General features: G+C 40.8%; 1 protein-coding gene across 6 annotated transcripts in view; it reads right to left on the reverse strand.

Annotated features, from left to right (window-relative positions):
- Positions 1–511: 511 nt before the first annotated feature.
- Positions 512–12,791, reverse strand: part of kif21b (kinesin family member 21B) — a 77,000-nt gene continuing 64,720 nt past the window's right edge. For 3 of the 6 annotated variants that reach the window (XM_050037335.1, XM_050037336.1, XM_050037333.1), the window contains 3 exons: positions 12,107–12,306; positions 10,126–10,262; positions 512–7,799 (listed from right to left, as the gene is read on the reverse strand). In XM_050037335.1, coding sequence (XP_049893292.1) covers positions 10,163–10,262; positions 12,107–12,306 — 300 coding nt within the window. In that variant the 3' untranslated portion in view covers positions 512–7,799; positions 10,126–10,162. Of the gene's footprint in view, positions 7,800–8,991; positions 9,010–10,125; positions 10,263–12,106; positions 12,307–12,791 lie in introns of those variants that run through there. The other 3 variants (XM_050037338.1, XM_050037337.1, XM_050037334.1) reach the window with 2 other exon arrangements.

Raw genomic sequence — 12,791 nt, forward strand, 5'->3', positions numbered from 1 at the left:
TTGTTCATATCACAAGCATCTGATCTGAATGGTAATTGCCAGGGCTTTCTTTTGACATAGACTCAAATCCATCGTACACAAAAAAGTCATCTGTCTCTGCTTCTTTTAGGATTTAACCCACACAAAGAGGTCTGCGCCTGCAACTGCTGTTGCCTCAATGACATACACCTGCACTTCACTTCTCCAATATTTTGCACCCTATCTCTCATTGAGCAAAGAGCTAATTTCTTATCATGTGAAGGCAGCCTTACATGTTTGCCTGCTTATTCTGAGTGATCAATTAGCTCCTCGTCAATCTGCAGTGTAAAGGATCACTTTTCTTTCTCTGCTGATGAGAAGATCAGAGGCTAAATGTTGCAATCTGCAGAGAGCTGGGTAACTATTATAAAAACCCCAATTAATCTGATTAAAAAACAAATTCTTGTAAGATAATTACAGAAGTGTAATCTCATAATTATTTCACAATCCAAACTACAAATAATATTTACACCAGGTGACACAAAGGACAGTTTTTAACTTATTTATTTTCTTGAGCGAATGTTGGATCCTTCATTAAATATTTACTTACATTATTTACAGTCAGATATTTTACATGGCTTGGTCACATGCACATTGTTATGTAAAAAAAACTGTACACACATTTACACTCATTTAAGAGGGAGTAGTCTGTGCAATAAAAGGCACAAATGACCTTTGACCCTGCATTTATGTCCCATGAGTACATATTTCACAGACACTGCCACACATTGTATTACCATATCCTCAAGATGACAACACACGCCTTGAGAAAGATTACTCGAGCAGCTGCCTGTGTTGGTGTGTGATAGTGATTCGCCGCCGAGCAGCAAAGCAGTAAAGTGCCCTCTTGATTGTGTCTAAATGCGATCCCATCCCCTCAGCAGCCTGAGGCAGAGTTTAAAGTCTTTTCAGCCGTACTGATAGAGCGAGCTGAGACGTCGTCTGGCTTAGAACAGAATTTCACAATCTGTAGGACAATCTACAATCTTCAAAATACGTCTGTTACAGATTTGGGATATTAAGTGAATGATTATCAATGTCCTACATACACATTCTGTTTCTTTAAGGCAGTAAGGCCTGTTGGTTGAGGCACGAGGCTGTAGCTGAGCTGACTACTTGGGTTTTATTTCCTAGTGGTCATAAGATGGTTGGGCAGGGCTGTGCTGGAAATGCTTCAGGCGGTAATCACACAATCAGTTTGACTGGCAGCTCTCCTACTGTATCTGTCCCATGGTCCAAAATCTAATACCGGACAGACTGCTTACACCAACTATACATTAAATTTTTTTGTTTTTGCCTTGAAAAATAGGTGCAGTCTTTATTTTGCTTTAAGTGAATTGACCATACACTAAACCCCGCACCCCCTGTAACTAGGGCACCATGGACCTGTCAAGCTTTGTTTTTTTCCTCCACATGCCAAAACGGTGTGCAGAGGCTCTAATATTAACATAACTCCATATATAAAGAGTTTGGAGGGTGGTGCTACTATATCCAGGGATTAAGTTCCCTCTGCCTCACCTCCAGCCACTAGGAGACTACAGCTGAAAACACACCATTCTGCAGCTAGGTAATTTGGCCAGACTTACTGATCCCAGATCATACTGACTCCCTAATGGATCAGCAAACTTTCTGTTGCTGTCCTTACATAGGTTACAGCATTGCAGCTGGCCACCAGCCTGATATGAAAATTGGAATTCAGATTGTATGTACTTTAGTGGGCAAGTAGAGCTTATGTGCTACCCAATTGAACCCCTGACTACATCAGAGTGTTGAATATTGATACTGGAAGTTTATGCTCCTGAAACTCCAGCCAAACCTATAGTATCAATGTCTGCCAAATGGATCAGTTTTTCCTTATCCTAAAATCCTTTTCTTTGGTCAAAATTAAGCTCACCGTTTGAAAATACAAACACTAAGGCATAGAAGTTTGTTTTAGGTAGGGTATATGTCTGCTTTTGTTATGTCTGTGTAAAATAGATGCCACTGTAAATGCATAAGTTCTGTACTAGAAGGACATCTTGACAGGCATAGCAACAGTAGCTGAGGAGGCGGGGCTTAGCAAATGGTCAATTGATTCTGTGTCCCCAGGTGACATCCACATGTGTATTGTTGCTTACCACTTCTTGGGGGCACTAAATTCAGACATTTTAGTTCCACATTGTGACTTGTAAGAGCAAGGCAGCAGCTGTTCAAGTGATTTTTAGCTTTGGTCAAACAGCTTTCCAATTGAAACTACGTGTTAACAAAGGCTTGGGGACCCCCCCCCCCCCCCCCCTTTTTTTTTATTTTATTTTTTTTTTTACATTTGGCCACAGGACATTCTCACCAGCTGGTGTACCAATTTGGGATTGGAGAGGGTTACCAATCAAACAATACCTCATGCTCAATACATGGCACATTTAGTGTGATAATGTCCCTTCCTGAATGGGCATTTCATCAGGTGGGATTTTTCTGCAGTTGATTGTTGCAGGAGAAATAAATTAAGGTTAGATGTTGTCATCCTGTGTCTCCGATTATATCTTTCATAGAGTAATATGACCTGTTTGTGGTCAGTATTATTAAGAAAAATGTCCGAATACCAGCAGACAGCCAGGGAAATAAGGATGGAGATGGACTCTCCTGAGTGTCTACAAAGGTGTGCATGCTGCTCTGTCAGAAAGAAAATTATCATTCTCAGGTAACGTTTGCTATAAAAAGGGAACTTTACAGGAAGGGACGTACTGGGGACTGTCTTTCTATGTCTTGACTGTTATCTTACATACTGTCTCAGCACAAACATTAATATCATTGACTTCTAAACCTACTGTAGAGTTAAACAGATGTTCGGTACAATTTCAGTGCTTTAAAGATGGAGTGCGGGACTTTTACATATAAATGAATGTCCGTTACATTCAAGCCCTTACCAAACAAGTTCACACAGTGCTGATTAAGCCCATCGTCATCAGGGAAAGCTCTTTGTATTTCACAGTATACTGGGGTTGCAGTGTTTGTGGCAACTTTCCTGCGCTGGTGATGCATTTCACATCAACCAGCCAGAGCTAAACAGGGCAGAACGGTGGAGAGACCATAGTGATGGAGCAGCAACTCCAGGAGTATGGTGGAAGCTACTGCGGTAGATCCTAAGAAGCAGCCAAGAAAATGGATGCTCCAGATAAAAAAGAAAATCAGCATTCAGAGGAACGATCAAAAAAGACTGGAAGAGAGCACTTCAGGGGTCGGGGGAGATGCTGCGAGCTCCTGCAGGTGTACGTCGTAAACATGCATCAACAGTGATTATGTAATTACTTTCACTGCCACACGGGGGAGACAAAAGTCCTGCACTCCAGCTTGAAGCCTCGTTTGGGACTCATAAACTCTGTCTTTGTAAACTAAGTCTACATCTAGGCTTAATACATATCTGGAAAACAGTTCACAGAGTATTCACAGCAGTGTTCCTTCTCCAAAGTGCATGTAAATCCTAACTTGCAGAGATTACTGTGAGGCCAGCTGATGAGGAAGACGTCGGCTAACCTTGACTGAATCTCCGCTGTAATATTAAACAAGGTATGACACACCTATTTACACATCATCAAGTCATGAAGTGGTGCTGACATCGGCAGAATTAAAGCCTCAGAACTCGGGGTAACTTTGGGTGGAGCTGATCCAAGGCCAGATAATAATTTAGGGCTTCCACTTGGCTTTAATGAAACTTCTAAGCAAGCATCTTATGCGAAGCACGTTCAGAATTTTTTGCTACATATTTTACTTGACTGTCAATGTGTCAGAATCCAAACAACAGGCTGAACACCTCTAGACTCTGATAGCAAATCCACTCAGGTGTTAAGCATTAAGATTGACAATAGCAGGGGGAAATAACTGCCAATAAAATTGCTATGTTTTGAGGTGACCAATCAACCGATAAGCACCACCAACATCATGCAACCTTCAGCAAATGTACAAGCACAGGGCACCTAAAAGAGAACGCCTAAAGCTACAGTACTACGAGATCTTCTCTAGCAATAAATAGCAGTCTGAAGAAGAGAATAAAAAAAACTGCGATAAAGGCTGTCTTAGCATTGTTATCACATGAAACACACCACAGAGCTGGTGAGCAGGGTCAGTTTGGCTAATGAGCACAGATAAATACATAGTGTACGGTGAAGGGCCCAGTGGATTCTCACTCGAGGTCAAAGTATAACCCATTATGTTATGTTATGGAGGTTAATTTCCCTACTGACCACAATTTGTACCGCACACTCAGGTTTAACTACTATACAATTACCATATTTTATACATATTTTAAACAAGTAATTACGGTCAAAAATCAGTGCACATCTTCTCAGAGTTGCAAGACTTTCAGCTTTGGCCAGATTTGGAAGATGTCATTTAAGATGTGTATATTTTGTACAGAAAAGCACACTACATAGATAATAAGTAAAGGGGAAAGCAAAATATGTAAATGAGTCTTTTTTTTCTTACAAAAAGGGGTAATACGTGATAGTACCTTCTTTCTCAAAGTGAAAAAACAAATCTCTCAAACAAGGCATTTGGTCGATTCAAAGAGCTACCTAAAATCACAGGTCAAGTAATGACTGACATTATCCTTCAACCTTTACCTGAGTTTCTAAGCATGGCAAAATATTAAAACCAAGAACGCTTCAACAAATTACCCCCATACACACATTTGCAATCACTGCCCCCCTTCCCATCCCCGTCCCCCAATATAAAACAAACAACAAAAAAAACATATAATTGCTTTTGGATAATGTAAGCAGCTTCAAACCCATGTTGGCTACATCAACAGTCAGCAGTGCGTACTCCCTCTTAGAGGAGAATTTGCAGAAAGTATGTTTAAAGTTTTAACTGACTTCAGCATCTGTGACTGCTGTTTTATGATCCTAACTTTGTTTAATTAAACTACATGTTTCTGGGTCTTTTGTACGGAAGAGTTCACTAAATTACCTTTTGTTTTTCCAACAGAAGAAGTGACATTTAAGAGCTGAAAAAATTAAACTGCGTCGTGATATTTTGATACTGACAGACATGAATTGGTGAATGTTTTCGTTAAGCTGTAATGGTGTGTTCACATCGGATGCAAAGCAAGTGTTTCGCACAGCGAGGTTACATATTTTCAAAATGTATACATGTTATTCCTGTGGTCTAAAACAGTCCAAAAATATTCAGAAACATGAGCAACTCTCTCCTAAATCCAAAAGCTTGAGTGCTAAATCTAAAATTTGTGATGCCATAGGTATTAAGTCTTTAGATGACACTGAGAGCATCCACGGTTATGGAGGACAAACAGTGTCACCATTTGTAGGCACCCAGAGCTCTACCAACTAATGTTGTACTGTACGACAGAAAAAAACAAGGAGAGGCCTTGGAGATAAGTTACTGAAGCCTTAAGACTACATGTAAGTTCTGAAAATATGCATCTGTGACTTGCGTTTTGTTGAATTTCTCCTTCGCAGAATGCTCTGAGTCAGTTGGTCTTTTATTGTGGAAAGTATAAATAGAAGGAGTGGAGTAGTAGTGTGCTGTTGTGACAGTATGAAAAATAAGAGTGTTGCCTTCTTGGTTCATGCTGGTTCAGAGCATTCAGACCCTCCGTGTTTACCGTGTTGACATCACTTGATTCCAGCTGTCAGTTGTACTGCAAACCAACTTAGCCTTTAGCTTATTAGTTTGCATAATTGTTCCGGAAAAATATTTGTCAGTTGCAAAATACTCAAACTCTCCAGCATCCGTATTCACACAAGTAACGCGGCGCGAAAATTCACCTTGCGTTCGGTATGAACACACCATGAAACGTCTGTGTGACAGGAAGCTTTTAAACACTGCTTGTCATTTTGAAGTGACACAAAAAAGCCCAAGATCATAAACTGAAAGTTGTGTGAACGCTTGCTATTATCTATATTCAGAACACAAAGATAACTGAACTGATTTTTAAGACTTGGGTTATTACTGTTGCCTGTAGGAGTGTGAATACATGTGCATAATGTGTGTGTCAGTGCAGTGCTGAATTTGTTTCATTAAAGAGACACTAAATCAACACAGTGAGGGATGCCAAGACCCATCAGGCAAGATGGATAACCGAAACATCCACTGAAATCTTGTGTGTGTGCGTGCGTGTGTGTGTGTGTGTGTGTGTGTGTGTGTGTCTCCACGGTTTGTGCATATGCGCGCGTGTGTTGCCCACACATAATCCGTAACATAAACAGATTTGTACATCAGTGCACGGGTACAGGAAGTTTCTCCCGCTCTTTAAATGTAGCAGCAAATAGTGGGTGGAAGAAAAACTGGGATTTTAATAAGAAATCCCTCTCAGTTATGACCTACTTTCACCCGAGTAATCTTGCCTGAAAAGCAGCCGGTAGAGCTGCGGGACCTCTAATTAAATTGGCTTCCCAAAGAAGTTCAGTAGCTGGGAAGGAGGTGGACTCTTCAGTAAGGCTGGTCAGTCTGATACAGTTGCTTACCTTAAAGATCAGAGAGGAGCTGAAAGCAGGAGGAGTTTGGGGGGGAGCTGGTAGGGCTCATATTACCATTTGCGTGGAGGATAAATGGCAGGTATGAGCCACACACTGTAGGAGGGTTGAGATAATGATCTGACACTTTGGCCTCAATGGAGTACCTGACTCAAAAATGTCTTAGGAGTGTGTGCTGTAGGTATGTACTGTTTATGTCATGTGCGTCTGCAGGGGGGTTTTTTCTCTCTTTTTTGCTGCAGTTAGCACTTTACAGAGCAGATATTAAAATCCGGTCAGATTCTCCGGGGGCCAGTGCTACCTTAGTTGTGCTGCTGGACGTGTGCTTTCCTGTTTGCAGGGTCAGCAGCTAGACAGTCTTATAGCCAGAGGGCCACAGAGGACACATCCACACAGAGATGAAGAGCCAGGCATTAAATAAAGACATCAAAATGTCAAGCACCAGGTGTTTGTACACAGAGACCCGTAAAAATGTTCCCTCCCACCTCATGCCAAAGTCCAAAACAACTGAGGTAGGGAGAATAATAAATTAGTAAAAGTCATTAAAAAAAATTAACACGACTTGTGGAACGCAATAAAGTTTCATTGACATACTGAGAGCGATTTGAACTAAAGGTGACTGGAGGGCGTTTCTGGAGTGAAAAACAAAATATCAAGTGGTGTTTCTTTTAACTTTCCAGTGATCCAAGATCTATGAACCCATCGCATGACCCTCCAATGTGTTCAGTATCAGAACAGTGACAACACCAGCGAACACTGACAGTTCAGAATGGAGGGGCAAGAGGAAATAGCTGTCCCAGTTGTTAGGTAACGTCACTCTGGGATTTAAATTCGGCCTGTGTCTTGACTTTCAGTCAAAAGACACATGAGCAAATCCATCTCTCGCTGCTCCACAAGGATTCTAAAACCTTGGAAGAACAGAAGGACACTTTTTCTTTTCCTTTTAATACCAGGCTGTGGTAGTTTCCATGGTGGGGAAAGAGAAATCGTTCCGCCTGGTGAATCCATGGCTGGGAAGATGCAGTTTATCTTGTCTGAGTAGCATCACACCTGAATGGCACTTTCAAATTGGCAGTAAAAAAAAATCTGAAAGGCCTTTGAATAGATATTCTGCCTCGGCTTTGTCATTTTGCACCTTGACAATGAAAAAAACACCTCGATTGCCTTGAAAATGGCTTTTTCTGTCTCATTACTAGAAGCGAGCAGGTCACAGATCAGTGGCTGAAGTTGCGGCAAGATGGCTGACAAAAGAGCCGCTACGGTCGTCACCTCTTCCTCCACACCTTTGACGACCAGATCTTCACTGTTTTGTCGCTACAGAGAAAGAGACACAAAGAGAGAGGTGGGATGATGAGAGAAGGAAAGCAAGGAGAACACAACAAAGGGAGAAAATAACAGAGCATCAATCAGGCAGTCTTCGCTTTCAAAACAATCCATTCTACATCAGATTCAACACAAAGACGTTGACTTCAAAGAACCCTTCACACACACATACCCACACACACACTTCATTAAAGACCCTTCTCATGGTGTCAGTTAAAAAAAAAAAAACACTTCTCCAACCTCTCACAAAAGTGGAGAAATGAGAACAATTCATAAACTCTGCAACAAGAAAATCTAATCAACCTGCCCACAACTCTACTCCCAACTGAGCAGGCAATTTAATTTTCACTCTCCTGCACATTCCCACAGCGCTAATCATAACACCTTGTACCTCAATTAGGCAATACCCAGGACACCTTTTCCAATAACACTAGTAAAAGAAGTTAGCTGTGCTCTTTTGTTGGTGTTGGGAGATGCTAAATGTCAACTGAGTGGACTCTTTCTGAAAGGATAACGCTGAAGGTGTTAAATAGATTCACTTCTTGAGAAAAACACTTCTTCCCCAGAGTTAGATGAGATAATTGACACCACTCTCGTATCAGTGTGATAAATATGAAGCCGCAGCCAGCAGGCAGTTAGCTTAGCTTAGCATAAAGACTGGGAACAGGTAGTGATGCATGATATATGGCTGATGGATTATTGGCTGATAGTGGGAAATTTCAGCTGGTAAATAGAGCTGATAATACAAAGCCAAACTGTGTCCATTTCCCTGACTGGTGCAGCATCTACATCTATAGGATTTCAATTACAATAATATTTATTATGTATAATATTTTTTTCAAGTACGTTTACATGCACGCAGTAGTCGTGCTGAGCTCCTAGCTCAGCTAGTCAGACAAGTTGGACTTCTTGTCTCATCTGAGTATACAGAAGAGAAAATCGAATTTCTGACCGACTATATCTGACTCCGCCTTGATAGGTGGCGCTGTGTCCTTTTTAATATAGTGCGTATTGAACTAGTTCCAGTTGACCCCAGGAGGAAGCTGGAAACGCAGAATGAAGATGGCGGAGATGGATGTCGTTTCCTCGTCCGTCCAGAAGTGCATCTTCTGCCTCTCTGTGGCCATGGTGTTTGTTTGTTTGTTTTCCTGGGAGTTACTGCACTGCTGCTGCGTTATCTCCTTCTTCTTCTGGGTGAAAGCTAGCGAAAGAGAAAGTGGTATATGGCATATAGTTTGATTTTCAATCGAATCATCTAGGTGTGTTAGTCGAGCTCCGGATAGTCCAATTTCAGTTGGACTAAGCTGTTTACATGCATTTAAAAGTCCGGTTTCAGTCAGACTGAGCCAATAATTCGTTTTCCTCAAGCTGCATGTAAACGTACCAACTGGCGGGGAAAACTGACAAAGCAGCGTTTCAATCAAGTACGTTATTAGTAACTTACAGAGACATTAAGTGAAAATGTCCACCTTGCACCTTCTTTTTCCTCTTCCTGTTATTAAGGGCAGACTTGGGAAGATATTGGTGAATCAGGCCCATTATGTCTGTGAACGAGTGTTGCCATGGTGGTCATTTAAATTTGTAAATAGTACTCTAACACAAAGTTCACCACATCAGCCTAGCTTACTAAGCTACGTTTATGTTCGCCATAGTGGCCCTGGCATCAGCCAAAAATGAAATCATCACATATTATGTTTAAAGTGCGAGGGCAGTCACCGTCTCAAGCACGCCTTATAAGATTAACGGTTGTGATTGGCCCAACTCGGGCCAGGTCAAGTGGATATCTGTGTGAACAAATGTATCTGACAGAGCAAATAAAGCATGAGCTCAGAGATGTGTCTGGTTCCTAGGCTATATGGAACAGGCAGACATGAGAGTGGTATTGATCTTCTCTTGTAACTCTTGGGGGGAAAAAGTGCATAAGCGTATTTGCCAAAAAAAAAAAAAAAAGTAGAACAGGAGCAGCAGAGTAACTTGATTTACACACATGAGAGAAAAAAGTTATTCTGAGCAGAACTATGAGTCACTTGTTCAGTCAGTGAGAAGCTGTTTGTCTTAGTGGAGGCAGTGATCTGCAAATAAACCAACAACCACCATAAAAGTTTTAAAATTAGAAGTCAAACAGAGCAGAAAGTTAAAAAAGAACAAAAACAAAACAGCAGAAAAGAATGATAGAAGAACTGGAGCAAAAGTGAAAAAGATAGAAACAGAAACAGCAAACAGAAAACTGCAGGTGTCTCCTAGGTAAAGAAATTCAAAAGTAGGAGAAAAGAAAACGCAGCAGGAAACAGAAGGTGGAAATTAGTTGAGAGAGTACCAGAGGAAGGGAGGGTTGGTGAGCGGAGAGGAGGCAATCATGGGAGGCTGGTGGCTCGGCCCTTTATGGCCAGGACCCGTCGAGGAAGACATGGGGTCAAGCCTGGCACATAGCTCCACAGCTTCACCCTGCAGTCACTGGGGTCGACGTGGAGGAAGAGGAGGAGGATGGTGAAGAACAAGAGGAGAAGAGAGGGAGGGCGGAGTTTAAGAGACCAAACAGGAGAAAATATATGTCCACAGAAAAGATGATAAAAGAGATGATACAGATTAAAGAAGTGATGAAACAAGAGGAGAGGACAGCAGGAGGATAAAGTACAAAGTTAGTGAACTTTAACGAAGGCCCACCAGCTGAACGAGAAGTGGAAATGAACACAGGCTGTAGAATGTCCCACTCTGATACACACAAAGAGTGAACAACCATTATCTCTGTCTGATGCAGCTATGAGCTCAGCCAAACAGATTCTGAGACAAACAGGATGTAGTATGAACCTCTCCGAGCTCCAGAGGCTGACACACACTTGCACATTAATGCTTGAGATGAAACAAGCATGAATCATAATGTATTATTTCACACACAGGCCCTCTCCCACTGCACCTGTTCAAAAACTAAAATATGAACCATCTGTTATATCAACCCCAAAACCTCCAAACAACCTTCTGATAAGGCTGGTATACTATGTTTTTTGCTATTGTCAAAAAATTCCATGAAAAGTTCAAAACCAGCGATGCGTAAGTTCATCTCTGAATACCTTTTGACTTTCCTACCTTGTCTATGGCTCTAAACTCAATTTGTTCCTGTTGATGATATAAATCTTAAAATGGGTTCAAAAATGTATAGTTTCATTTTAAAAAAAGCCCAAGTAACTTCTCTAAAACGCAAACATTACTCAAACAGGGGTAGAGAGTGTATTTCTTGGGGACTATTTTAAGCAGCGGATTAACACAGTCATTTGGTGCTCTAGTGAGTATTTAACAGGCCCCCAGGAAGTACACTGGGCTTTTAAGCCAATTTTCATAGTGGCTGAACAGTGGAATTACAACTTCCAAGTCTGTCACATGATGCCGCTGGGCCCAAAAAGACTTTTCCCATTACTTATATTGTGAAAGAGACGTCTGTAAATCAGTGGATAAATTCTTTTGAGCGTCACAGCCCTCTTGAAATGACTCGTCTCACTATCAGGATTTGATCTATTTGGTCCCATAACATTTGAAAAGTCTAAAAAAGCCACACCATTAAAACATTTTAGCATATTATAAATAAGAGGCAAGGAAAGGCTACATACATAAACAAAATTAGGCATCCACATTAAAGATGACCCCAAATTCTCTTCGAGGCATTTTAAGGCACTAGAATGTCGACAAAAAGTTCATGTAATAACAAAAAAAAATTTTTTCGAAGAAGTAATTATGCAGTAATGGCAAAGTAGTATTCAAATGCATAATATCACACTGCCCCAAAATATAATAAACTTATACAAAAACACTCAATTTGGTCTTCTGCCTCAAAATTTCCCCCATGAAATGACTAGAGTGGAAGTCCAATGCTGCATCATGTTCCCTTTATAGATCCATGGTATTGACAGCAGTGTACACAGTATTAATGAATAATGTTTTTTTAATCGTTTTTGGACAATAATCAAATTCTGTGTCACAGAGGAATACAATGTATTAGGCTGTCAATACATGTTAGCAGGATCAATTTATTGTAGGTTTCGTCTTTTCATGGAATTAATTGCCAAAGAGAAAAATGTAGAATATCACTAGTGATATCTTTTGTTGCTTGTGTATATATAAAATGAATGCTGACAGAACTTTAATCTACACATGCTTTCACAACAGTAATTCAATAAATCAATAAGTAAATGGCATTTATTAAGACACAAAAGTGTGTTTTTAACTCTCAGCAGAGGTAATAACCTCCTAAAAGAATTAGTCTGTTTGCCCATTAATACCTTCAAACAGATAAACAGATTTTTTACCTGGAAGCAGTGAAGATCTGTCTTGAGTTGGCACATATGGCATTGATGGGGCTGTCGTGACCTCTGACCTCTCCTATGGGGGTGAAATTGTCTACGTTCCACACCTTCAGCATGCCGCCCCGACAGGCGCTCAGCAGCATGGGCCGGCCGGGGACATATGCCAGAGCACACACCCAGTCCTTATGGGCGTTGGGGATTTGCTGTGGAGTCAGAGCAGAGACATTAAGTTAGAGGAAGATAAAAGTTATTACATCTCTTGTTTTGCATAAAAATACAGGAATGTGAGTCATCAGGGTTATTGCAGTCTTAAAATAGCAAGTGTTTCATTTTTAATGGCTGTATATCATCACCAGTAAAGCCGTTTATTTCATGAATGAAAAATGTACATCGTAGCTAGGCAACATACTCAGTAATAATGTATTGAGATTCAATGCCATAGTTATTCTTAGCTCATGTGTCTCCGTGTGTTCAGTATTTTACAATGACTACGAACATGATTCATGAACTGATTCATCCATCTTATGTTTACTACGATAATCACGCTGACGTGTGCGGCTGTTTCATGAAGAAGCTACGAGAGAAATGGCAAGGGAAGGGTAAAAACATGTGCACTTGTGGCGTGCGTTTGTGGAGAATCATAGAAGTTTGTAGGAAGTGTTTAAGTCGTCTTTATTTCAAATTACAG

This window comes from Epinephelus moara, chromosome 24 (assembly GCF_006386435.1).
Source record: "Epinephelus moara isolate mb chromosome 24, YSFRI_EMoa_1.0, whole genome shotgun sequence".
Taxonomy (NCBI): Eukaryota; Metazoa; Chordata; class Actinopteri; order Perciformes; family Serranidae; genus Epinephelus; species Epinephelus moara.